Genomic DNA, 27,791 nt, shown 5'->3' with positions numbered 1-27,791 from the left:
ATAAAAAATAAAATAAAAATTATTGAAAAAATACTGTATGTATTTCAAAATAAATCGTAATTTTTCTTATGAAATTCAATATGACACACTGTGACATGTGTATAAGAGAAGTTAAAGTATACTGTTGAAAAATAATAAAACAATTATAAAATATTAGAAATTTATTGAATTTAACTAAAACATTTTAATGAAAACTTTTTGAAATATCAAAATAATAATGAAACGAGACCAATTGGTAGAGATTTTCAAAGCAAAATTTAATCATATTTTCGATAAAACATTTTCACCAAGGTCGACCCTGCCGGAAATCATTCTACAAAATTCTTCAAAATAAAAGAAGTATACTGCCTGCAGAATCTAAGAAATTCTACGTAAATTTAAAAAGCGTTATAAAAATGCTAGAATTGGAACACTTTTGTTAATTTTTGTAATATTCTACAAGCAGACGTTTTAATTCTTTAAGATTTTGTTGTTTCTCAAATTTTAAAAAAATTTTACAAAATTGTACATTTTCATGAAATACTACTTGCAATAATTTCTTGATTCGAGAACATTGTAATTTCTGGTACTATTTCGTAGACATTTTTACAAAAAAATTAATGTTTCAACGAAGATATAAAAATTTCTACTTCAAGTCAATTTTTTGTAGTTATTTATAGAATTTTGTTCCGCTAGGGGAGGACGGAAGTGACAGAGTATGGAAGATATGCGTGGATGTACTCCATAGCCGTCTCGATGAGAATAACAGGTCTGATATTCGCGCGGATTTGTGGGTCCACTCGTTCCGCGCGAAAAGCCGTCGCTCTCCGTTTCCGACCAATGTCGTCCGAGCGATGAGTGGAATGGAAGGAAAGATGGACGCCTTGACGTTGGGCTCGCACAGGTAAGGGTAACCGGACCGACCGACACAAATCCTTGTGTATCTCTTGACGCACCAAGTGTCGCGACCTAGAGAATCGCTCTTTCTTTTCCAGGCTGGTCCACCTTGATTTGAAGGGCGCACCGCCGCGGACCTGCTACTTCGAAAAGGTACTTGCTGCTCATAAACGCTCGACGGCGATAGCCTCGTTTCTCGCGGCAGCGCATCTCGGGGCTCGCGTCGCACAACCGTTTCAACGGTTTTACCCTTTAAAATCCTGTACGACGAGCGTAGACATGTCCTTTTCTCGCGCTGTCCCAGTAACCTGGTTTCTCTCATATATCGTGAGGTTTGTTTTCTGTTCCTGCACTGGTCAACTAGTGCAATAAATTAGAGTAAGACAAGTATATATTCTCTCATTCTAGCTTACTGCACTAGTTGACCAGTGCAGCAACAGAAAACAAACCTATTAATTGAACCTTGAGTATTGTAATCGCGCGCCCGAGGCGTCTTGTTTATGGTTACGATACAGAGAGAGAGAGGGAGGGAGGGAGAAACTACGCAAATATGTACTATGCTGTCGAAATTTGTATTTTAACTGCTTGGAGAACGTTAACAGAATGACATGACTTGTAATTTTCAGATGTTTATAAAATTTTTATTTCTTATCATTATCAATCATCGTACAGTAAAATTGTTATTTTTATAGGTTTGCATAAAACTTGAGGAATAAGACAGGGCCCTGGCAAGAATAGCTGATTTGTAATTTCAAGGCATTGTTTTTAAGTCACGAATAACGCATGCAATAAGGTCTGAGCAGAACGACTGTCTCGTACTCTTGAGACGTTTTGTATTTTAAGGTCTTTGGCCCTTTTACCCATCTGAATCCTCTTTTATCGACGAATGCTCCCGTTAAAAGATCTTTTCGGCCAATAAGAATTCTTGAAAAACCAATTTTAGTGGCACTTTTAGCGATAAAAGAGGATTCAGGGTATGGGCCTTTGTCTCGAAGTGACGCACTAACTGCCCCAATAACCATTTCTGCGGAGACAACATCTGACAAATTCTGTTTTCTGAAAAGTTGCTGATAAGAAATATGTTTTGTTATTGAAAAACATTGTGAGCAAAATTGTAGTAGAAATTTCTCAACATCTGTTCGCAGACTACACGACAGAGTGACGGCAAATAGCAAGTAGATCTGCTGAAAGACCACAAAGAAGATTGTTACAGGTGATAGCGGATTGCTGACAAAAACCGAGCAGTCTGCTGACGTAACTTGTCGACAAATTGGTAGTAAACTTTGTTGTTTGTTGGCTTGATTTACATTTCTGGTGCTAAGCTCTCTTGCACTCTCCGGTAAAAGAAGAAATAGAAACGACAAATCCTGCTCAGTTTCTGTTGTCAATCTGCCGTTTGCACCAACTGGCCAGCAGACAGATTTACTGGTCAGTTGGTGCAAATCTTTTGGCAGCGTGCGATTGACAAATCTGCTCTCGATTTGGTGTGTCGTCTGTCGTTGTATTGCTAATGACATGTCTACTCTCATGTTGCACTCAATTTGACAATCAGAATGTGATTACAATTTTTAGTTGCAATTGGAGTGCACTTGAGGACACAGTAGGCTCTGGACTTAGCAAGCTTACTTCGCAAGAAATTCTTTCTCCGAGTGTTAACAATCTGCGAGCAAATGGTTAGCTGGCTGTCTTGTGTCTTGACAGTACAATATAGCCATTCTACTCGGGCCCATACTGTGTTACATCTCAAGTTTTAAATACGAAGACAAAGTTTGCAAGGAATAAACGTATGTTAATACACGCAAGTAACAATTTTACTATTCGATTACTAATAATAAATAAGTATTTTATAAATATTGTTTTGAAATTACAAGTCATTCTGTTAAGACCCTTACTGTGCGTTACTTGAAACAAAAACTCAAGTATTGTCTTGAAAGTACAGATCAGTCGTTCTGCTGAGGTCCTTACTTGGTAGAAAACTTTGTGCGGACAGTGTGCTACTAATTTCTTCGGCAGAATGTTAACAGAAACATGACATCTGCATACAATACGACGGCAAAGAATCACATATGGTTTTTATGGAAATTGCATTTCGGTGGAATCGAATAAAACTTTGAAAATAAATAAGTTTGTACGATGCTGATCAGAAGTCACAATAAGTCACAAATCTCTCTGGACCGTTTAGCTGCGAGCTTTCAAAAGTCAAAATGAGACACTTTATTTCAATGTTACACTGTTCAATAAAACAAAGCACAAGAAGGATAATAATTTCCCTTTTTGATCGCTGAACACGATCCCGTTTACTAAATTGTACTGTCACGTCACAATTTTGAGAAATCTGCAGTTAAAGTTGCAAAAAAATAGTTATTTTAATGTACTTTGGTATACTTATTTGGTATATGTAAGCATTGGAGAAGTCTTGTTACAATCAAAATTAAACACATTAGAACTTTTAGTCCTCGGAAGTTTGTCGTGCCATTATTGATTGCATTATTGAGAAAAATTATTACGTCAAAGATGTCATTTGTTGGCATTTTGATGTCAAAATGACAACGTCAATTGGCTATCTGGATAAGGGTCAATGAAACATTTTTTCATTATATTATGTAAACTTGAAGTTTTTCAGGTCGCTGAATACTAACCTGATGTCAAAGTTGGCAAATTACTTCAACGAATCACATATTGTGATTATGATAAGCAAAAATATACTAAAATAGCTCTTTTACAATTTTAACTGTAAATTTCTCAAAATTGTGAGTGAGCAATTTGATAAAAATTTAGCACTGAAATAACGCCTTATTGTGACTTGCGAATGTTTGTAGCATGATTTATTACAGGGAATTGTGTAAGAATAAGTAAAAGTATTATACTATTAATTTGTTGTCATATTACGAACAGTTTGCTTATTGGAATACCGTTAGCATTTTGCTTTTTTGCTTTTGTTAACATTGAATTATAGTCAATTTATAACGTGCACGGAAGGGCACGAGAACAGATATTTCGTTGCTGCTTAAAACAATACATATATAAAAGAATATCAAGATATCTTAACTCTGATACGCACGCAGAGAGTTATAATTTAAAAGCTGACAATAGCGGGACTTGCGAGATGAGTCACATTTCTTTCTTTGAATTCAAGTACTTAGATCTTGAATCTTAGTCGTGGTTGCCAATACTTAACATTGAACGAACAACAATTGTCATAGTGACTTTTTCTCTTGGTTTTTGTCTGCGCGCTTATTTTTATTCTTATGATCCAATAGAAAATTTACAGCTCTTTCCGCTGTTGCGAACATGGGGAGCTACCGGATTATTGCTGGAATGGGAGGACACGTTTCCCTACAACCGGGAACTCTCTCCGATAGGAAGCAATGGTCCGAGCAGTTTGGCGAGTGGATACACGATTCAGGAGGCTAGGCACATCCTGCAGATAGCGGGCGATTGCGGTTTGGCAGTTGTCCCATTGGTACAAACTTTCGGGCATATGGAGGTACAAGCAAAACTTATTTTATTAATTTTTACATTGAGTTATTTCGTATGGGTTGTAATTGTATTTTTGTAAATTTGTACTTGCTGTTTAATATTGCATTTCTCTCATTTTCAAAGTCATAATTCAACAGATGACAATTATTCTCAAATTCCAGCCATCATATTGATATGCTGGTTTATTTCCAGTTTATCTTGAAACACGACGAGTGGAGATCGCTGCGCGAGGTAGAACCTTTTCCAAGTTCCATCTGCCCGTCAAATCCGAGAACTCTTCCGGTGGTGAAGTCATTAATACGTCAGATCGTTAGTTTTCATCCTGACATACAGTATTTGCACATAGGCTCCGATGAAGTGTGGCACCTGGGCCTTTGCTCTGTTTGTACTAAACGAGCCGCAGCTAGCAAATATGGCAAATCATCGTTGTACCTTGAACACATTCTGGCGATAGCCCAATACATTCAGGAAACCTATCCATACTTGAAAATCATTATCTGGGATGACATGCTGAGATCGATAGACTTACAGATATTGAACGGTATCTTGATAGAGTCTGTTTGCATCATTTTGTCACACGGACGTTCTTTACACAACTAATCTTTCTTTTTTTCTTTTTACAGAACATTACATCGGCAAATATGTGGAACCAATGGTATGGCATTACAATCCCAGAGACAATTTTGCATTACCTGATGGTAAACACTTTTCTCCTTTGTGTCTTTATTCCATTATACAAGGTGTCCAAGACATCTATACATTTCAGATTTCTTGTAGAAGTAGATGACACATTTTCATGAAAACTTTTCGATACAAAAGTTGTAAGGTTTTAAATAATGCATTATATAATAATATTAGTACGACCTTGAACAGCGTTGTCAAGGCCACGTAAAGATCATCTTAAAATTTTTGAACAAAAACCCCTGTTTTTTATTGCATTATCTTTTTTTACTCATTAATTTGAACAACTTTTGTCTTAAATTTTTTTGTCAAATATTTTTTAAGATATTCAAGAAAAACTTGGTAACTTTTTCAATATTTAATGTATGATATCTTAATAACTATTTGTTGGAGGAAGGAGTAATAGAGGTCTTTTAACTTAACTTGGTCTCAAGAATATGTTGTTACAATAGTAGGTACCTCAACTTTCGTTAACTTGATAATTTTGAAATCTCTTTAGAGTACAATATCTCGATAACTATTTGTCGAAGGAACATATAATGAAGATGTACAGTTGGTGTTGGATACCCTGTATATAAAAAAATTTAGAAATATTTACTAGATTGTCAAATTATTAGGATTGTGGGATAAGTACAGCGCGGTATTTCCGAATATCTGGGCAGCAACTGCATTTAAAGGAGCTACTGGTTCCGCGCAACACATACCTGTAATTCGACATCATATAAGCAATCATGAAAAATGGTTAGAGGAATTGGGTGTTCACGTGAGTAAGGTGCACGAATTTCGTGGTACAGCATTCACCGGTTGGTCAAGGTGAGAAACGTCAGGAAAGTTTTCTACAAGCTATCTTGAGACCTTGAGCCTGGACATTGGTCAATTATGATTTTAGGTACGATCATTATGCCACGATGTGTGAATTGTTGCCCACGGCGATACCGTCTTTAGCTCTATGCTTGAAAGTTTGGCTTTACGGCTATTCAGAGCAAACGCACATGCAGGTAGCAAAGAGCTTGGGCTATATCGATCATCCATTGCATATAACTCCGCAGCTCAGACCAGTCCCGATTCCTAGCAATTTGCTTTTTCCTGGATGGCAAATTGCTGTGGGCATGGAGTGGTTTCTCAACTTCAAGACAAAATTTCACAATATCGTCACCAGCGATCAGTAAGCGCAAAAACAGTTTAAAATTACTCCGAATATTTTAGTTTAATAATAAACTTTCAAGTAAGGCCCCTATCTAAAACTAAACAACATATGAGAACACGCCAATGTGGGTCACAAGGCAAGATGTAGGTAGTCCAACTTGCAAATCTTATATCTTTCTGAATCACATTAGTTCTACGCGCAGACTTCTTTTTCGGACATAACGCAGTTTATCTTACACGTGGAATTATTATCGTCAGCAGATTCACGTATTCGAATCGATAATTATTTTTCAAATGCAATTCGCATTTTTCTGATGCTACATTTAGCATTCAATACCCCCCCTTTTCCCCGTCCTGTAAATTAATTTTATTGCGAAAAATATTACCCCATTAATTTTAGTTTAAACTTGTATTATATTACAAAAAGTTTATCGTGTCTTAATTTATTTTGAATTAAATATTGAAGAAACAATATTATTTACACATAACATATAAATACACGAGAAGGATGATTAGTTTCCCACACAGCACAGAAAGATTGCAGGAAGATTGCAGAAATGTTACATTGCAAGATTGCAATATTGCAGCAACGTTGCGCAATATTGCTGCAACGTTTCTGGAGGATTGCAGTAACGTTGAAATGTCCGCCCTCAGAAAGATTGCAGTGCAACATTATAGCAATGTTGCAGTGCAATATTTTTGGAATAATTTGTTGTACATAAGCAGAGAATTTACTAATTACATTCGGGCCTTTTTCAATACGTAACAAGCTATTGCGAAGCAACCTAAGGGGGTTATGTCGCTTCGCAATAGATGGAGATTGCGAGCAACACCGCACTGATCAAGTACTTAATAATTCGCGCATTATTGGTATCAACGAAAATAACATTATAAAATTCTCGTAATTAGAAAAATTGTTTAAATAGAAAATATAGTATGTATTTTCATTATTTTTGAAACATTACTGCAATATTGCTATCGAAAGTTTGCAATTTTATATCCCTGCAATGTCTCTGCAAGATTGCAACGTTTCTGCAATGTAACTGCAACCATCTGTGCTGTATGGGTTTATAAACATATATGTAGAGAAAACGAAAGATCTTTCTCTGAAATATTAGAAATCTAGAGAAGCTGAGAGATTAAGTTGAATGTCAATTGTATTCATAAAGTAAATTGTTTCCTATGATAGGATCGTGACGTGGATGAATCCGTGGCAGGTAGCAAACAATTACACGAATCCCATGCAACTGGAGAACTTGGTACCTGCTTTTACAGAGTAAGTAATTTTACAGTAAGACCATCTACATGAAAGTATACTGCATCGCGAATTCCGGGTACATAATATATTATTCCAGATTATTATTGGAATTGTCTTCTTTGGAAGGTTATCTGCGAGTTCAGATGGAAGCAATTTTCTTTTCATCGATGATTGAAGAGTGGATAGGTACTAATGTTCAGCCATTAAAAGTAAAGTTGATAGAGTTGAAACAAACCACGGAGAATCAGTTGAAAATAAATAGTCGCGTATAATAGCTTTTGTTTAAAAAATCAGCGATCCGACTTTGAACATATATGTAATCAACACTTTTGAAAAGCAATCACAATCATAAATTGAATAATCGAATATTTCTTGGATGTAGAATGAAATTATTTTTGTATATAGTAGGTCGCTATATGCATACATGTATGCGCGCGGACATATACACTGTGTATATACAGGGTGTCAGATTCGATATGGACGACCCCAAAGATTATAGTAGATTGGGTTAAACTGAGAAGAAAAGTTATATAAAATTTTACAAAATCGTAATTATTATCGGCCTAATTCAGGTACTATTTTGCGCTTGGACGAATAGTTATCGAGATACTGAATTTTAAAAATCGACGTATTAGCCCAACCTACTGGCGAATGTAAGCGCGCGGTGAGATGCGTCCGCTTAGCGATCCCGCTCGAGGCGGTGTGTAGCGAGCCGAGGAGTAGGATGGCGAGGCGATGCCCTGCGAGGAGTAGGGAGGCGAGGCGCGCCGCTGCTCGTCCGCCGCTTATGCGACCACTCGCACGTTTCCCCGCGCTGCGTCAAAGTTCGCTACTCACTGCGCGCTTGCATTTGCCAGTGGGTTGGACTAATACGGCGATTTTTAAAATTCAGTATTTCGATAACTATTCGTCCAAGCGCAAAGTAGTACAGGACTTTTCTGTTTGTCTTAGTCCGCTCTACCTTCCCATGACTGGTCTTCAATATGTTGCGTAGCACCCTGTATAATATTTATACACATGTGTAGAGAAAGAGATGGGAATATGGAACCTCACTTTGTTTTTAAGCAATTTTTTGTAAATTAGCTCAATTTTGTCAATTCTGATATGCATAAGTTCCTTATTCTATTGATATCTATTTCTAACTTTCAATTCTCCAATTACAAAAAAAGCTGTATAACGAAACTAAAAAAGTAAGTAGTTGAATGGTAAGACATAATTAATGTACTACTAATATGGACCTATTTTTTGAATGCGGGAAATAAAAAATTTATAAACGTAGGTAGAATAACTTGTAAAAAAGTATTTTATTTATTAAAAGAAATTTTGTAAAATACACAGTGGAAAATAAATATAAAAAATAATTGTTATAAAAACAAATAATTTAAAAAATTACTTTAAAAAAGAAACAAGAGAAAAATTTTATCTTTACTGGCAAAAATTGCAAATGTATTCCTTTTTTTCAACTTCTACGCACTCATTGTGTCTAGAAATCCCATGAAACATTGAACCAATAGTTACCTTGAGGGTCCATAATGGCGATGTGACCGGCCCACGACCGATATTGGTAGGCACACGCGGAGAGTTATTTATCATATTATAGGGTGTCAGATTCGTTAGTAGCCAAACTAAAAATTATGGTAGATTGGGTTAAACTGAGAAGAAAAGTCATGTACCGTTGTGCAAAATTAGCAGTAGTTATCGCGTAATTGATAAAAACGTCTGGTCGAATGAGCGCACAAGGAGCGGAAGGCCGGACCTGGCAGGCATGCAAAATAGTTTATTTGTTTATATCTCCTAGGACGCGGTAGCGAGAGGTGGAGTCACGCGACGAGCGACGTCCTCTCCACCTCTCGCTATCGCGTCCTAGGAGATATAAACAAATACACCATTTTGCATGCCTACCGGGTCCTTCCGCTCCTTGTGTCCTTATTCGGCCAGACGTTTTTATCAATTACGCAATAACTATTGCTAATTTTGCACAACGGTACATGACTTTTCTTCTCAGTTTAACCCAATCTACCATAATTTTTAGTTTGGCTACTAACGAGTCTGACACCCTGTGCATAGCTGTTGTCGATTTTAATAAACTCCCGCGCGCCTAGCAACGTTCCAGCGCGGGCCGTATCTTATCGTGGCCTGGGACTGGGGCTGCGAGCGAGGCTGGGCTTAGACAGCTATTTTTTATATGCAGGGTGGTCAGTTTAAGTGTGAACATGGAAATATCTCGAAAACTGCATCGGATAAAAAAAAGTAGTCGGAGTAAAAGTTGTTTGTCTCGAAGGGGCTTATCCATTGGAACCAAAATGGACCCTCCACTCCCACCCCTGAGGGGGAAGGGGTAACTTTGAAATCTTCAATGGAAACCCCTATTTTTTTACAGCACCCATTATTCCATAGTAACGAATGAAAGTTGTTATCGAAATTCTTGTACGAGGCGTGACACATGGAGTTATAATTGCAGAAATTATATTTTACGGAAATTGCACGATATGTGCACTTGATGAAAAACGGAAGCCAGGCATGTTAAATTTTGTGAAGAAACTGCATTCAGCATAACCCAGGATCGAACAACGACGTGGACGTAGCAGTATTTACTCCGACTATTTTTTTGATTCGATGCATAGTTTTCGAGATATTTCCATGTCTACACTTAAATCGCCCTCTTCGGTTTTTATCGATTGTAACGCCATCTGTTGAAGAAAATGGTACAAATCCTGAGTTTATTTAATGTATTGTTTTTTGGAGAATCCAAATCTACAGTAAAAAATGGGGGTTTCCATTGAAAATTTCAAAGTTACCCCTCTCCCCTTCGGGGGGGGGGGGGGTATTTTGGTTCTAATGGATAGACCCCTTCGAGACAAACAACTTTTACTCCGACCATTTTTTTGATCCGATACACAGTTTTCGAGATATTTCCATGTCCACACTTAAACTGACCACCCTGTATATTGCGAAAATTACAAAATGATAGAGGAATTTTTGATTCAATGTGGTCCGCTCTATCTACACAAAAAAGAAGCCTTATCCACTGACACCCTGTATAAAGCGTCTGGCACTAAAAGTGTAAAAACTACCTGTTAATCGCGAACACTCGAAAATAAACACAGTTTTATATACCTTTCTAATATTCGAAAATCAACAAAAGAGAAATAGCTCTTTTACTCTATGGTTATCGCAAAACAAGTGATTTAAACGTTTTTATGTCACAAATGGTAACTTAATAAACAAGTTTCAGTCACGTATAAAGTACAGCTAAATATTTTTAAGAGAGATTCCTATTACTAGCAAGGTTCCATATATATTTCCATCTTTTCCTCTATTTATATAAAATGTTAGATGGTCTCCTACTTTGACGTTAACTTATTTTTAAAAAAGAAAAACCAATAAAACATAAAAAGAAAATATAGTTTTCTAAGGAAGAGATGAATTATTTTATTACTGCATACAAAAGCAAGAGAACTCTTGTCGATTATACAAGATGCTCTGTGATATCTTGGCTATGAAAGGGTAATTATGGTTAAATTACAAAATGATATTTAATAATTAAGGGACAAATCGATATTTAATCCATTACTTTTATTTTAAATGTATGCAAATATTAATTTCTAGTAAGCCAGTGTCTCTTTCGTAGCATAGACTAGTAAGATTACGAGATTAATAGACTTGAAATAAGAAAACAAATACATGTACTGTGAAAGACAACACTTTGCTTATATGTATTTGCAGTCTTTTTTTTAATGTAAATAGACGCGCAATGGTATATATCCATTTAGATAAAAATATTAGAAAATATTGATAACGTTGTGCCGCATATATGTCTTTCTCATCTCGTCATAGTAAATAGCGAAAGCGAACTTCTAACTATATTAGTTTCAACGTAATGTACTTTATATTTTTTGTATATAACGTCTCTATTTTTTGTGATAAACGATAGTAACTGGTCTATAAACAATTATTTAGCGTATTGTATAAGAGAATGAGAGTAAATGTAACACGTATAACAAAGTAATTAGAAGAGAGAAAAATAAATCAGATTGTGTAGTATACATATTTTCTCGTGCGTAGATCCTTTGGAAATAGCAGTTATTTAGCTGTTGTATGTACAATGTGTATCATTTTTCATATGTTTCTCGTATACTTGTAGAGCGATTTGATAGTAGTTCTTTGTACTTCTGTCTCTCCTTGTAGTGGATAATGATTGGCCCGTGTCAGTCAAGTCATGAGTCAAGTAACCTACGCGTTGTCAGCTTATAAGACAATGTCGAAAGTAAAGGAACCCGACGAGCAAGAAGCTTTAAAATTGGATGAACATTTTAAGCGAACTTTGACACATGTCAGAACGTACATATTGAATCTGAGATCTGTGAAAGAGGCTGATTTATGCAGAATCTGGCTCGAGAAATTAAACTCGATCGTCTCGCAACGTAATTTGAGGAACGAATATTTGTTGGAGCTCTCTCGACAGCTAAGAGCAGGCATGCTCGAAGGAATATTTAGGACTGAACCGTCTAATAACCTGTTAACGCCGTTGCAATCGTCTTGTCACGCGGTATTTTGTTATTAGTTTTAGTCTTTGCATTCCTTCCAGGACAACATCAAATGGAAGCGTTTCGAAAGTTGTTTCCAGAGACGCCTGATACAAAGTGATATTTTAACAAAACGTTTAATATCATAAAAATTATTAATATCATATTAAAATGATTGTTTTATTTCTCCATTAAATCTACATTAAACATTGATAATAGATATTTTATATTGTAATTTTTATCTTCATCAGGTTTGCTTTGGCTCATCTTTGAGCGAACTGTCTGATTGGGACAGAAGTCATCAGGATGGTTCAGCGTTAAGCCGAATGTCGGACCAGAGAAATCGCCTACGAAATCAATCAAACTTTCATAATTCTATATCGAGCTTGAGCGTGAATGCTTCGCATTGTCGCGACGATGATATGACAGAGGAAAACCACTTGGAGCTTTGCAAATATCGTATTGATATATTGGCCGCAATGCTCCAAGATCTTCGAATTCAAAATAAACAATTAAGGCAAGTGTTAACGGCAAAATGTCGAGGAAGCAATGAGAAGATAAACAACGAAGCATTTCGATTACGGAATCGCGTGAAACAGTTGACAGCTCGAGCCCAGATTCGAAGCCTTGCGTCGAAAGTTCGAATGCTCAAGAGAACCGTCGTAAAGCTGAGGAAGCTGAATGACACTATAAAACACGTCTGTGAAAAGAAGTTGCGACGCATTATTAGAGTACTATCTATAGTTCTAAGAACTTTTATTCAAAATAATCTCTACAATTCGAGCATCTTAATTTTTCCTTAAAATATTTTATCACTTTTTATCGTTATTATTATTATTATCAGTATCTTTAGCAAAGTTGAATTATATGAGACGAAACTTTTAATCTGTACGATGTTGCAGAATAAAAATCTCGAGATTAAGATTTTGCAATTGCAATTTCAAGAACAGAAGAGCGAATTGTGTTTGCGTTTGTGTTCGGAAAGACGGAACGAACTATGTAGCTTGATGGGATCTTTAGAAGAGAAGTATAAGACGCTTCTAGCAGCAGCCCTTGAAAGCCAGCGACAAGAGTACTTTACGGTATTTTTATTTATGGTGTTACAATATGAAATGCACTTGTTTCCCATTGCTCCCAACTTTTAACGTCATAAATATAATATAAAAATTGTCAGGCTTGAGGTATTAGGACTATTTTTATCTCCATTATATTTCCTGATCAGTAGAGTGTACGGAGAAAAAAATATCTCTTCATACACGTTATTAAGAGTAATAATTTTATTAATATTAGAAGTTAATTAGTAATCCTTTCAGAAAATAATGCCATCGAATTCTTGAAGCCGAATTGTGTCACTTGAGGAAACCAATTTTGGAACTGAGCCAAGATTGTACATATACATATGATGGCACGTAAAATTTAATTTTACCTTCTGGTGATGTGATGTCCTACGTTATTGTTATACGTCAATAAAACAAAACATCATTGCTTGTCTACGTCTCGATGAAAGGCGTTTATCTTTTTATTAGCAAGTATATGTAGATTCAGGGTTGGGAAGTAACTCGTTACTTGTAATGAAGTTACAGTTACAGTTACTTCTTTTTGGTAACTCTAACTTAACTTCGCTACTTTCTCTACATCTGTAACTGTAACTTAACTCAGTTACATTTTTTCGATAACTTATAGTAACTAATTTGATAGTTACATTAATAGTTACTTTATATATATTTTCAACCTCCACTGATCGCATTAGGCCTTGCATTTGCGCGTAAACACCTTTATCCCCTGCTGGAAATAATTCCACAAAATTCTACAAAAGAATTAAATATAACTGCCAGAATCTAAGAAATTCTACGTAAATTTAAAAAGTGTTATAAAAATCAACATAATGCTAGAATTGGAACACTTTTGTTAATTTTTGTAATATTCTACAAGTAAGCAGATGTTTTAATTCTTTAAGATTTCGTTGTTTCTCAAACTTTTTAAACTAGTACAGTTTTGTACTAATTTTTACAAAATTGTACATTTTCATGAAGTACTATTTGCAATAATTTCTTGATTTGAGAACATTGTAATTTGTGATACTATTTTATAGATATTTTTACAAAGAAATAAATGTTTCAACGATGATATAAAAATTTCTACGTACAAATTTCTATTTCAAGTAAATTTTTTGTAGTTATTTATAGAAATTTTTTTCGCCAAGGTCGCCGCTTTGCAATTCAGATGCAGATTCGATATTTTTATTTCTATTGCAAGGGAGTAACTGCAAAGTAACGATTCGTTACTTTTCGAGTAACTGTAACTATAAGTTACATTGTTAGCGAAAAAACTGCAACTGTAACTAGTTACTTTTATAAAGTAACTTTCCCAACCCCGTGTAGATTTATATTAGAGTGAACCTTTGACTATGAACGTTTTCAAATTAACCTCAACCTAACCTAACCTAACTTGACCTGGAATTGAAAATGGTGTCATTGGCACTGGTCTCCATGACAACTGATGATAACTGTCAACACAAATATTGTATACATAGAATAGATCAGTGTCAGAGAGGATCGGTGCATCAAAGACTTCGATTTGATAAAACAGAGTGTATTTTAAAGGAGTTACCGTAAAGGAACGTGCTTGTTTATACGTCGACATTAAATTACAATTTAATTCACTCCGTGTACTGTAATGTGATAAACAATGGCTTTGTATTTCGACATTCGGGTACAGAATCCTGAGAGTGCGTCAATAAGTACCCTCGCGACCTGGCACAATAATTATCCCCTGTTAGCCGTTGCCGCGTACTCTCAGGATAAGGGTGGCTTTGTGACCGTCTACGATGATCAAGGTGAGCCCGTGCAGGATGTTGAGTCACCGGGACACGCGGTGGCACAAGTCACTGCTCTTGGATGGCATCCTGAGAAGACGTGGTTGGCTGCAGGCTGGGAGAATGGAGAATTACGTGTCAGTATTATAATATACATATTTGATATTGTAGAGTTAGTATTATGTGTGTACGCGCGTGTGTATCTATATTGCCTTCTGTAACCTAGAGTGTATGTATATCCCAGCCAGCAAGATATCAGAAGTATGCCAGTAGTTTGGTGGCAAATTTAATCAGATCTTACAACAAGGTCATATCCATTGTTTGCTACCTTCATTAAGCTTGTGTTCTGTCGACAAAGCCTACTGATATGATTTGACAACAGACTGGCGGCAGGATCTATCCGGTTTCTGCTGCGAAACTGCACAGCAGAATCTACAAATTACTACAAGTTCTACCTCATTTCTATTGAAAATTTATAGACTCCGGTCAGAATTTGTTTACCCAGGTTTGGCTATCTAAGATGTGCTATTATAAGATACTCTAAGTGGCAGAAGGCAATAAATAGTCTCCGTTGTCATTAAAACTAGATTTTGAAAATATTGAATTGTTACCAGATCTGGCCAGGAGACACAGGCACTCAGGAATTCAATGTGGTAGTAACCCCCCATCGAGATTCCATCATGATTCTGCAGTGGAGTCAATACGGTGGCCGCTTGGTATCTGCAGACACTGGTGGATCTATAGTCGGTTGGAAAATAGACTCTAGGGGACAGCTCTTCATGACGTTCCATCACGAGTTAAAAGAGTCTTTTACACAAATTGCATTTAGGACAGTCCCGCTAAAACCTGCTGTTGATATTAGGTACAGTAACACAAACAGAAATTGTGCGGTGCCTGTATTTTCACGATAGTACTGGCTGTTTCACAATTACCCTGGTAACATTTCCATTGCAATTCTGCTGTAAAACTGTGCGAAAAGTGATGCATTAACTTTCGGGCAGATCATGCGTTTTCTATTTCCAACTTGGACTATCTGTTGTCAGAAACTTGCACTCATCGTAGTGCAACAGAACTGTTGAAGATAATATATAATCGCACTAGATTTGTAGCAGCGCCTACTGCTAATAATACTTGTAGCAGAATTCAACAAGAATTACGGCAGATGCTTGCACGTTCTTTTCGCGTTTCTGCCGGTCGGATTTGTACTCAAAACTCTGCTGCAAATGTGCACGAAGAATTTAACGCGATTTGCTGTTATTTTTCTGTCAGGCAGATACTTCAATATTGTTTTCCCATTTCTGCTGCATGTCTACTTTTAGCAAATAATATAAAATTTTACAGTAGCTTCTTACAGCTTGCGTTCGTTTTCTCCCACTGGGAGCATAAACTATACTGAAACTCTATAGTTTACGTTACGTAAATTATAGACTTTCAGTATAGTTTATGCTCCCGGTGGGAGAAAACGAACGCAGGCACAGCAGACTGCTGCAATAGTAAGTAAGTACTTGTCAATACCAGATATTATGCACTTCTGTCGCAATTTTGCGCACTTCTGCGGTTTGTATCTAAACTGTCAGATTGTGTTACCAGGGTATTCACCATGCAAACTAGCGCGATGAAAAGTATTGAATCTCAAAGAAGCTGTTCCAAGTAAAACTTGCGAATGAACGTACAATATTCTTTATTGTTTAATTGAATATTTGACTGAGCCGTTTATCATTTGCAGCGGCTTGGCGAAGGCGGCAGTGGCTGGCGATGAGAGAGCTTTAGATCTATTTAGTTCCTGGCGTCCGAGAACTGCTGCGCCAACGGCGGTACTGTCACAACGGGATAACCACGCGTTTTACATTGGTACCGTAAATGGTATCATATACTTTGTTGATGCTCAAGGGCAGTGCAAAGAAGTTCTGAGTACCGATGGTGCCGTGTTACACTGTCTATTGTATCATCAGACCAGAGATTCCATCATTGTTATGACGGAGGGATTGAATATCGGGCATTTTCAAGCAGATTCAATCAGTGGAGAGCTCACCGAGCTAACAAAGGTTGAGTCATATCATTGCCATACCTACACACTTTTTTTATTTAAAATTTAAGAACGTATTGCATTTGAATTTTACAACAATGATCAATATCATTAATTATTTATTGTAATTTTTATCGTCGGTACTTGGCAAATTCAGAGAAAAAAGAGATTCTTATTTATAAAGCGTGGTAGATAATTAATATCAAATGATATGGTTGAACTGTAGTCCAATGAGGAAAAATATAGAAAATAACAACATTGAGTGTCGTAAAATTGTTTTCTTTAATTCTACGTAGACGTAACAACGTAATAACAATTAGTATTATAATAATTCATATAACATACATTTTTTGTTTACGGAAAACAATAGATCTAATTATTGTAATTATATAACAATAGAGGAAAGTCCTTTATTATGAGAGGCCTCTAATATGAGATAACAGGTTTTCAATATTTAAAATCTATCAAATGTTTTTTTCGTAACAATTACATGATCCAGCAATGAATTTTTTTACTAAACAGATTTCACTTGAAGGGTAATAAATTCATGATGGAACCAACAGATGGTGCCTATTAATTTAGCAGAAACCCCGCTATCTCATATTAGGAGCCTATCTTAGAATAAGGAACTTTTTTCTATATATTATATTACTGTGCAATGTGTTTAAGGTAAAACTAAGTGGCAGAAGCGATGCGTCACGCACTACCGGTACCACCCTGTGCTGGATCAGCGGAAATACATTGGCTGTGCTGACAGGAGAGCTCGCCGTCCGATGCTGGGATCTTCACACGGGCGATACGTATGTCCTGTCACCTCCCGATTCGTCCAATGGAAATGTCGCCACTCCTCAGGAAATGTGCACTAGCTTGGCATTTTGCAAGAGCAACGGTGAGACACCAAAGTGTGTTTTTAAAATTCTAAGTCAAACTTGTATCGTGTATTGTATCCAAAATTAAGCGTGCGGATTAGCGTTTTCTCATTAGCAATACTTTAATTGTACAACGTTTCATTTATTGTTATTGCTTCTACTTGAAGTAAGTTTGAAGACAACGAGAGCTAAACGAAGTTGTTTCACGATTCTCAGATACCTTAGCCGCCGGCACCAACTTGGGTACAATCTATTTGTGGAAGCGAAAATGTACGTCTGACTGCGACGAGAGTGCCTGGCCAAGTGTCCCGGAGTCCTGCGCGATTCATGGCACGGTGAAGCAGCTGGCGTGGGGCGTCAGCTTATCACGAAATCCCCTTTTGACTGTTAACTGTATAACCAATGTATTCATCCTGCATCAGCAACCCATGTGTGCCGTATACAACGACGGTGTTTGCGCGAGCCAGCTCGCCCCAACACAGATTTTACTCGAGATGGACGAACAGACGTATATATTAAAGACAGAGATTCAGGTGCAAGCCGTCGCTGTGTCGCGGGAATACATTGCCGTCTCCTCCGGTAGACAAATTATTGTCAACAGTATTAACAAAGGTGCCAATCTTAACACGAGCGTACTGGCAACTTTCAACTGTGACACAGAAAAGATGTTAATCTATGAGCACACATTGATCGTGTTAACTCCAACAATTATTCAGCTGCGATCTATAGAAGGCTCCGTTATTCAGACACTTCCCACTTTACCGGAGGAGGGCGAGCCGATCACAATGGAATTAACAGGTGAAAAATTTTGATTAAAATAGTCCTGTACAAGTTTTTATCACCAATATTCTGGCAATGACATCTCTGTTACTTGTCTGTTATAAATATTATGAATACTGTACTTGCAATTCTTTGCAGGACATTATTTAACCGTGGCATCATTAAATGGCATTCTGAAGATTTGGAATCTAGGCAAGCATGAGGCTAAGCTACACACTCGTGCCATGGCTACGTATGAGGCGATCAGTGATTTCGCTGAGATTATCGAGGCCAGATGTAATTCAGATTGCCATTGCGTCTCGATCACTGTTGCTATGGCAAATCTCATGCCTAGCTCGGTTTTATATATCTGGGACATCGAGAGCGATCAGATCCATGAATTCAATTTTGGAGAGTCGGACGACATCATTGACGATGACTCCATGTAAGTAAACAAGCTGAGAGAACTCGACGCAGCTGCGAATCAAGTCGCAGATCAGAATTAATTGTACCTTCCATTTATCGATTCTGCGTGTTCCTAATATACAGGGTGTAATCTACTTTGCGCCCATTATTTATACAGTGATTCCGTATAAAAAACTGAGTCAACAAGTCCCGAGCCATTTTTCTGAATCATAAAGTATATCATACTTCATAAAGTAATTATTAAATAAATATTCGTCAATCAGCGTCGCTTTTTAAACGGATGCACAACGGAACACCGCTAAGACACGCGGCTCACTTCACGCATACTAGTAGATGCGCGCCTCACAAACGTGCGTTCATTTACAAAGTGATGCTGATCAGCTAATTTTTAATTATTAATAACTACTTTATAAAGTGCCGAGAAAATTTATATCTTTTCTAGAATATTTCATGTGAATGAATTTTGAAATATTCTGAGATTTTTAAGATGCCTTATTCTATAATTTCAGACATAATCTTATAAAATTTGAATAAGAAAAAGCTCAAGATATTTTTTCAAAAATTATAGAATGAGAAATCTTAGAAGTACGATATTTCAGAATATTCACATATGATAATGAAAAATTGTAAGAAAAGAAATAGACTTTCTCAGTATTTCTGAAAGTAAGTAGTCTCAATTCATATACAAATTCTGAGAAAATTTTATACCAGAGACATGCGTTTATTTATATAAAATTAATTGTGCGTATTCCACTAACATAAGCGTACAGTAAGCAATATTCAAGGGCAATAATACTTCATTACATTACTTTTAGAGCTGCACAATGCAGAGGAAGATTGGTTACTGCGCACTGCTGGGATGTGGAGGATCCCAGGTTACTGGTATGTCGAGCTCAACGATTGGAAAGCCGTGATTCTAAGAACTTCAATAAGGACAACAATGGGGTAATAGTAAAAGTGACTAGTAATGTTATGAATATGATTGTGCGATACTTTTATTCTATCCATTAAGTTTTATGCTATCAAAATACGAATGAATACAAAACAAAAATTGAAGCTACAATACATAGAATGTTCGATTTTGAATAAAGATTAATTAAGGAAGATTTGGTCATATACACATCTAATGCCAAATATAAAATTTTTTTTAAGGATTCACACTAAATTTTTTCAGAAGATTTACTTTTTATTTCTACGTGTATGATTATAAATTATTATATTATATAATATTGTAAAGTTATAAAATTTTATATTAAAAAAAGATTAACACATTGATTATGATTCTACAATAATCTCTATGTATAATGGTATTTTTTTACAGACTATACAAGAGGCCTCCGTAGTGTTGGTATCGTTATTTGCAACATCGGATCACGGTATCGTTATACAGGACGTAAAACCGATCGCTGATGAGAATTGCCGATTGCTAGGTGTGCATTCACCGCACATCGTTATTTTAAATTCCGAAAAGAGTTTGGATAGGAGCAGCAAGATTATTTGCTTATTAATGAGAGATTTTGAAGAACTGGGAGAGTGCGATTCCACTACCAAAAAAGCGGTAATGGATTTTAGTTACCATATTAGTGTGGCAAATATGGAGGAGGCCTTCAAAGCCATTAAATCTATAAAAAATGAGGCTGTCTGGAAGAATTTGGCCAAAATGTGTGTGAAAACAAAGCAGCTGAACATGGCTCTTCTTTGCCTGGGTCACATGAAGCAGGCCAATGCCGCGAGGGCTTTACGTGAAGCAATGCAGGCCAGTACTTTAAGCTTGGAAGCGCAAGTAGGAATTTTGGCTGTCGAGCTTGGCCTGCATGTAAGTTTTTAACTATATAAGCATGCTTTCAACAAACACCGTTAAACATATCCAAAAAACCGTTATTGTTTGTATGACACTCTAAACTGCAGATCGATGCTGAACGTCTATTCCGCGAAGCTAAACGTCTGGATTTGCTGGGACGGCTATACGAGGCACGGAATAAGTTTAAAGAGGCAATTGAATTGGCCAGTAACGAGAACAGGATCCGCGAGAAAACGAGTTGCTACAACTATGCGCGTGCGTTGGAGCAACAAGGTAAAGTGGCAGAGGCTATTGATATGTACACGAAAGCCGATTGCCATCGATTTGAAGTGCCCAGGATGCTTTTGACGAGACCTCGAGAATTACTCACGTATCTAAATAATTCCGAAGAGCCGTAAGTAACATCAATTGACCCCGTTTTATTATCATCTCATCAATATTTCAGAAAAATTCCATGAAAAATTATTTTCATCAAAATAAGTTTTTCTTTTAGTAAAAATTCAGTACATTTCATATTTTTTTATGGCTTTTTAACAGTATACTTTAATTTTCCTTATGTTACAGTATTACAATAAATTTCATAAGGAAAATTATGATTTATTTTGAAATATATTCAATAATGTTTCAGTAAAATCTTTTATTTTATTTTTTTTCATCGATTTGTAATATACAGGGTAGGCCATTTTAATCTACGCACTGAAATCTCAAAATCCATAAGTTTAAGACAAAAATGTTTCAGACAAAAGTTGTTTAAGAAAGTGGGGGTCATCTATCTGTGTAACTAGCTTTGACCTTGAGACTACTTTTCAAGGTTATGTGAAGGTCAGAGTGGTTTTTTAAAATGGGAACCCCTATTTTTTATTACACATTCTTATAGCTTACCTCGAGAGCTTTCCAAAACGCTATAATAAAGTATTTTTTTTATTAAGAACTTTTTGAGTTATTAAGGTTTGAAAGTTCCAATATTTTGACATAAATTACAAAATATCTTGTAAAATATTCATTTTTTTATCATCTTACCTTAATACTTTTCTGAACAGAATAATGAGACAAATCAACCGGTGTAAAGAAAACACACAATTAAAAAAAATTTTTTTTATTGTTACAAAATTGTGTTTTCTTTACACCGGTTGATTTGTATCATTATTCTGTTCAAAAAAGTATTAAGGTAAGATGATAAAAAAATGAATATTTTACAAGATATTTTGTAATTTATGTCAAAATATTGGAACTTTCAAATCTTAATAACTCAAAAAGTTCTTAATAAAAAAATACTTTATTATAGCGTTTTGGAGAGCTCTCGAGGTAAGCTATAAGAATGTGTAATAAAAAATAGGGGATGCCATTTAAAAAAATTGGTGTGACCTTTATGTGACCTTCAAATAATTCTTCAAGGTCAAATCAATGGTACTTATGACCCCCTTATGACCCCCTCGAAACCAAACAACTTTTGTCGGAAACATTTTTTATTATTTCGCTTACCGATTGAGTTATTCTCCATTAAAGGTTAAAATGGTCCACCCTGTATATGTATACATACATATATACTTTCAACAATTTTCATCGGAGGTGTCGATTACAGAACAATTAGTTGCCATGTGGATTGATATCTTTCCAGGGAGATAAAAAATTGGCATGCTCAGTACACCGAGTCGACCGGCGATATGGAGACCGCCTTGCATCTTTACGAGCAAGCAAAAGATACTTTGTCGATGACACGTCTGCTTTGTTACTTTAGCAGAGAGGATGAAGTGTGTGAGCTAGTGACGAGAACAAATCACGCCGCAGCGGCATATCATCTTGCAGCGCACTATGAATCAAAGAACAATGTGACACAAGCGGTTCATTTCTACACAGTCGCGAAAGCTTATACCAATGCGATACGGTTGTGCAAGGTAGGGCGTTCAGCTATTTAAAAAATTGTTAAAAAGTATTAAAAACTGTTCCTATTTTAATTGGCTCAACAAGAGTTAATGAGTTTTTTTGATATTAATTACTTACAGGAGCATGACATGCTGGAAGAACTGTGGCCACTGGCTATACTGGCGTCACGGCATTCGCAGATAGACGTCGCCAAGTTTTACGAGGACAACGACCAACCAGATCGCGCGGTACTGTTATACCATAAAGCTGGTCTCTTGCATAAAGCCTTGGACGTCGCGTTCAGAACACGACAGTACAGCGCGTTGCAACTGATTATTATGGATGTGAACGCGGATTCTGATCCGGCACTAATCCACAAGTGCGCTGACTACTTGATGCAGAATGACCAAATCGACAAGGCGGTGGATCTGCTTGCGACCGGCAGAGATTATATGGCGGCTTTGGATCTGATTCAGCAGCATAACGTCGTGCTGAGCGAAGAGCTTGCGGAGAAGCTCACGGTCGAGAAAGGGAGTGACGACAATGCGGAGCGCGAACGTACGAGAATTTCCACGCTCGAGAAAATCGCAGAGATCGCTTTTGATCAGGGAAACTACCATCTTGCGACTAAAAAGTTCACGCAGGCGGGCAACAAGCTGCGCGCTATGAAGGCGTTGCTCAAATCCGGAGATACCGAGAAAATCTGTTTCTTCGCGCAGGTCTCGAGGAACCGCGAGATCTACATCATGGCAGGCAATTATTTGCAATCTCTGGATTGGCAAAATCAACCAGAGATTCTGAAGAACATAATCAATTTCTACTCCAAGGGCAAGGCCATGGATTTGTTGGCAAATTTTTATGTAACATGCGCACAGGTGGAGATTGACGAGTTTCAGAATTATGAGAAAGCATTGGACGCCCTAAATCAAGCAAACAGGTGTCTGTCCAAGGTGATGACACCGCGGGATCTTGATGTTCATAATCGGGCGGTGGAGTTGGTGAATAATAGAATGTCTGCAATTAAACGCTACTTGGATATTAAAAGGTAAAAACATTAATTTCTAAACAAATAAAGTTAAATAGAATCGTTATGGTGTAAATTAAACAAACGGACCCTTAGGTCCGAGCAAGATGTTGGTAGCCTAATAATTGTAATCTAAAATATGAATTCATATACAGTTTTCCATTTTGTCCCGCGTGCCGCTTTCTTTTCAGACGTAACGCAGTTTCATTTAAATGGAATCATTGTCGTCAGTGAATTTACATATTAAAATCGATAAACGATTTCTAATTATTTAAAAATGTCATATTTAGCATTTAATACTCCTATCCCCGTACTGTAAAGAATTCTTATTGCGAAAAATATTACCTCAGCCAGGATTCGAACCTGGGACCTTGCTCAATCCGTAATGGGTGTCTTAACCAACTCGACCACTGAGGATTAATTTCTAAATTAAACGTGATATTCCATTATGGATATTGTATCTTTAATGCATTTAGATTTATCAGATCGTGACTGTCTTCGTTTAAACAATGAAGTTTCTACAAACTTTGTTCTTGCATTAATCGCATTTTTATTGTAATATATAATTAATTGTATTTTGTAGTCTGTTTTGAGCATCTTTTTTCTTGTTGAATAGATTGTTCGATAGAGGGGAGACGGAGACGGCAATGCAGCAAGTTCGTCATTTGCTGGACTCTCAGGGATCCAATCTAGAGCAATCGGTGCGTCGTGGCGACCTGTTTGCCACAATCACGCAACATTATGCCAATATAGGGAACACTGAGAAAGCTTGGGCGACAATCGAAGAACTGAAACGCCTAGTGCCAGGAATCAATTTGACTTACTACTTTAACATAAATCTTCTGGAAGCATTGGGCTACAAGATGAAGATGCAGCAGCAGGACAGTTCCGATAAGGATGATGGAATTGAAGAGCTCCTGGGAGAGTAAAAAGTTTCTTGCGTAAACGATCACCCAGGATATTTTTACTTTCCATTAAAAGTCGTTATTACCTAAGAAGTAAGTTGTCTGCGGTATATAACGTTAGTAGCATATTTGTTCAGATATTGCAACAATCTGGTACTATCTACTTTAAATACATGTGCTTATGTTTTGTTGGTAGAGACTACTGATCACGAGACACGATAGCGTCTCGTGCCAAGTATAAGCGTAGGTAGAAACCGCGCGCGTGACACCGACCGTGTAGTTTACGCGAGTACGCGAGTTGACAGGCCGTGAGATTATCAGATTTCAACAACGGCAGATCCGATGAACTTCTAAGTGCACTCAATCGATAGTGAAAGGTTCCCTCAAAATTCAGACGCACAAACGCCCCTGAGCACGGCGCAGAGCGCTGCGCGAAACGCTCACGCGCACCGACACCCGCGGTCGACACGCGCTAACGGCGTGACAACGGACGCCGTTAAATTTCGGCGAACGATTAGGGCCGAACACTCTTTGTCGGGACCTGCTCGGAGTAAGACCGAAGCAAGTCTGAGTTATAACTTTTCGTGTTCAAGTTTATTGTAACAAGTTATTAAATACATTTGTTCTTTACATTAAATAAACTGCCGACCCGATCTTATTCAAGCCGGTTACATCCTACACCCAGGTATTAAGAACTATAGTAAATCTTAGTACCTCAAAGAAGCTTTCATCTAATCAGAAGTGGGATAAGGGCTCGCTTGTAAATTAACGAGAAGAGTCCACCAACGTTTTCAAAGAGGAAGGAACGAACAAAGCCCGCCAACGACAGGACACGTGGTAGGCAGGGAATGGTACGGACCAAGTCCCAAAGGAAAATGGAACGAGAACGTCTGGAAGCCATGACAATGGACCAGCTCAAAGAAGAGGCGGAAAAACGAGGCCTTTCCTCCATAGGCGAAAGAAACGTCTTGGTGGAAAAGGTAATGTCGTACGAGGAAAAATCCTCGACGACCGACGATCGCAGGACCGGAGCAAAAGGGGGCGAGAAAGACGCCCACCAAGGAGCCGTATCAAAGACATCGATAGATAGTCGAGGGACGGAGGAGATACTCCGGACGATGCTGGTTGCAATGAACGGAATGATAGGCCAGCAACAGGAGGCGCAAACACTCCAACAGCAGGCGATGCTCCAGCAACAGCAGCAATTCGCCCAAATGCTACAGCTGCTACAGGCAAGGCGAGAACCGGAGCACGCCGAAGAAATCGCGCCCCGACGGGCAGGAGCACAAGAAATGACGCTTCCGGGTTCGCCAGGAGGGTCGCCAGGAGGGTCAAACGCGAGCGGAAACGCGAGCGGTCTATCAGCCGGGATTTCAATCCAATGGATCGCGTCGCAAATTCGGAGTTCGCGGGTGCGCAGGACGAGAATGTGAAAACCTGGACAAGACGCGTGGACAAGGTGGCCGAAATCCACGGCGCAACCGAGGGTGTAGTGTTACTCGCCGCCTCTAGTCGGCTCACGAAAGCGGCCAAAAAGTGGTATGAGATCCAGACGGGACCGGTATTGGAGTCGTGGACTAGCCTACGAAGGGAATTAGGTAAGGTATTCGATAGAAAGGTCCCATTCTACCGAGCTGTCCAGAAGGTGGAAGCGAGAAAATGGCTACACCAGAAGGAGTCTTTTGACGAGTACGCTATTGAAAAGCTGGCGCTGATACACGCGCTAGACTTGCCGACGGAAGACGCAATCCACCTCTTAATCGGAGGGATCACGATCAGCTCACTGCGAGCCACCGCGCTATCGGTGACGACTAACTCGATAGAAAACTTCCTAGAAAAAATGAGGCATATTACAGAAGGAGTTCACGAGAGGGAGACCGCAGGAAAAGCAGTGCCCGGCAACCAGACGGCCAAGGGAACAGGAGATGCGTGCAGGAACTGCGGGAAGAGAGGGCATAGTCACAAAATATGTAAAAGTGCAATAACTTGTTTTTATTGTAAGAAGCCCGGACACAGACAATATGACTGCCCGACACTCCAGAAGAAGCCGAACACCGCAGCCACCCCGACGGCAACACAGTCGGCTTCGACGGCAGCCAGCGTGACCATCGAACCAGAGACGGACGGCACGGTAGCCACGGTGGAGACGGACCTGCAACCAAGGAAAGTAACTTTAGAAACTCCTATTGTGAATATAATTGCGCTTAATAACGAGAAATGTAACTTCGCCGCGTTAATTGACACAGGAAGCCCCGTATCGTTTGTAACAAGAAAAGTATACAAAATGTACATAGAACCCTCTTGTCCAGAGATATTTCCGGTTACGAGTAAATTGAGAAATTTAAGTAATCGTCCCATAGAGCTAATAGGCAAAGTTCGAGTCAAATTCCAAATCGACAAAATCGACAACGTTAATCTAGAAACGGATCTACATATCCTAAACGAAAATATCTTTGAAGGTGACTGCATCCTCGGTCGTGACTTCTTGAAATACGAAGGACTCACCTTAGTATATAATCCGGCTTCGGAAGAACCTTCGGAAAGTGTAAACTTATTTACACACTTGCCGTTGGTAGTCGAGGACGACGAGACGGAGAAATCTCTGGAACAAATAATAGATAGAAGTCAAATAGATTTTGCCGAAACAGACAAGGAAAGGTTGAAACGAATAATATTAGATCACGAGACACGGTAGTGTCTCGCGCCAAGTGTAAGCGTAGCTAGTACACGCGTGCGAGACCGACCGTGTAAGTTTACGCGAGTACACGAGTTGACGGGCCCTCAGATTTTCGGATCTCAACAACGGCTGATCCGACGAAATTGAGACTGCGCTTAATCGATAGCTTGGGTACGATTTGCATAATAAAAGTGTTTTTACTTTTCTCCTACGTGCTCCAGGAGTGGAGGTATTGCAATGCAAAAGTCAGATTTGTTAAATTTTGGATTAAGAAACGTCTTTGTCGTCGTCTTCGTCCCGGTCGTCGTCGTCGACCAGACCAGCATTTTCACTTGACTTTTCACTTGACCACGTTGCAATTGACCACGGTCCCGATTGACCACGTTGCAATTGACCACGGTCCCGATTGACCACGTTGCAATTGACCACGGTCCCGATTGGCCACGTTGCAATTGTCTTTCCCGCGTTTCCGCGTCTTTGCGCGTATTTTCCGCGTCTTTTCCGCATTTCCGCATCCCCGCGCGTCTTTTCCGCGTTTTCGCGTCCCCGCGCGTCTTTTCCGCATTTCCGCGTCTCCGCACGTCTTTTCCGCGTTTCCGCGCCTCTGCGCGTATTTTCCGTGTCTTTTCCGCATTTCCGCACCCCCGCGCGTCTTTTCC

General features: G+C 38.2%; 2 protein-coding genes across 8 annotated transcripts in view; both read left to right on the top strand.

The window, feature by feature from the left end:
* Positions 1 to 644: 644 nt before the first annotated feature.
* LOC105557667 (hexosaminidase D-like) lies at positions 645 to 12,891 on the top strand. Of its 5 annotated transcripts, none has more exons than XM_012004971.1 (10): positions 645 to 883; positions 975 to 1,029; positions 4,148 to 4,363; positions 4,549 to 4,897; positions 4,980 to 5,054; positions 5,655 to 5,850; positions 5,927 to 6,202; positions 7,373 to 7,459; positions 7,539 to 7,627; positions 12,870 to 12,891. In XM_012004971.1, the coding sequence occupies exons 1-10, from the start codon at positions 834 to 836 to the stop codon at positions 12,872 to 12,874; spliced, it is 1,398 nt and encodes a 465-aa protein (XP_011860361.1). In that variant the 5' UTR covers positions 645 to 833; the 3' UTR covers positions 12,875 to 12,891. The 5 variants fall into 5 exon arrangements, with proteins under 5 accessions (XP_011860361.1, XP_011860359.1, XP_011860360.1 ...); XM_012004969.1 differs by lacking the exon at positions 12,870 to 12,891 and adding an exon at positions 12,219 to 12,331; XM_012004970.1 differs by lacking the exon at positions 12,870 to 12,891 and adding an exon at positions 11,630 to 11,771.
* A 1,418-nt stretch (positions 12,892 to 14,309) lies between these two features.
* The window catches only part of LOC105557666 (intraflagellar transport protein 140 homolog), a 20,554-nt gene continuing 7,072 nt past the window's right edge, over positions 14,310 to 27,791 (top strand). Inside the window, exons 1-13 of one of the 3 annotated variants that reach the window (XR_001008616.1) lie at positions 14,310 to 14,919; positions 15,397 to 15,644; positions 16,509 to 16,827; positions 17,478 to 17,697; positions 17,894 to 18,475; positions 18,596 to 18,881; positions 19,678 to 19,807; positions 20,184 to 20,678; positions 20,771 to 21,057; positions 22,282 to 22,558; positions 22,667 to 23,571; positions 24,167 to 24,548; positions 24,652 to 25,082. Coding sequence is in view for 1 of the 3 variants with exons in the window: in XM_012004967.1 (XP_011860357.1) it covers positions 14,656 to 14,919; positions 15,397 to 15,644; positions 16,509 to 16,827; positions 17,478 to 17,697; positions 17,894 to 18,475; positions 18,596 to 18,881; positions 19,678 to 19,807; positions 20,184 to 20,678; positions 20,771 to 21,057; positions 22,282 to 22,558; positions 22,667 to 23,571; positions 24,167 to 24,479 (4,326 nt within the window). In the remaining 2 variants the exon portion in view is untranslated. Of the gene's footprint in view, positions 14,920 to 15,396; positions 15,645 to 16,508; positions 16,828 to 17,477; positions 17,698 to 17,893; positions 18,476 to 18,595; positions 18,882 to 19,677; positions 19,808 to 20,183; positions 20,679 to 20,770; positions 21,058 to 22,281; positions 22,559 to 22,666; positions 23,572 to 24,166; positions 25,083 to 27,791 lie in introns of those variants that run through there. The other 2 variants (XR_001008615.1, XM_012004967.1) reach the window with 2 other exon arrangements.

Source organism: Vollenhovia emeryi, unplaced genomic scaffold (assembly GCF_000949405.1).
Source record: "Vollenhovia emeryi isolate VEMERY1.0 unplaced genomic scaffold, V.emery_V1.0 DF939433.1, whole genome shotgun sequence".
NCBI classification, from domain to species: domain Eukaryota; kingdom Metazoa; phylum Arthropoda; class Insecta; order Hymenoptera; family Formicidae; genus Vollenhovia; species Vollenhovia emeryi.
This window is presented reverse-complemented; position numbering and strand designations above follow the sequence as displayed.

Coding starts and splice junctions, on each gene's coding strand:
- LOC105557667 (XM_012004968.1), top strand. CDS start 834: ATGAGTGGAATGGAAGGAAAGATGGACGCCTTGACGTTGGGCTCGCAC. Junction 4,898..4,979: donor AGACTTACAGATATTGAACG/GTATCTTGATAG, acceptor TTCTTTTTACAG/AACATTACATCGGCAAATAT. Junction 5,055..5,654: donor CAATTTTGCATTACCTGATG/GTAAACACTTTT, acceptor TCAAATTATTAG/GATTGTGGGATAAGTACAGC.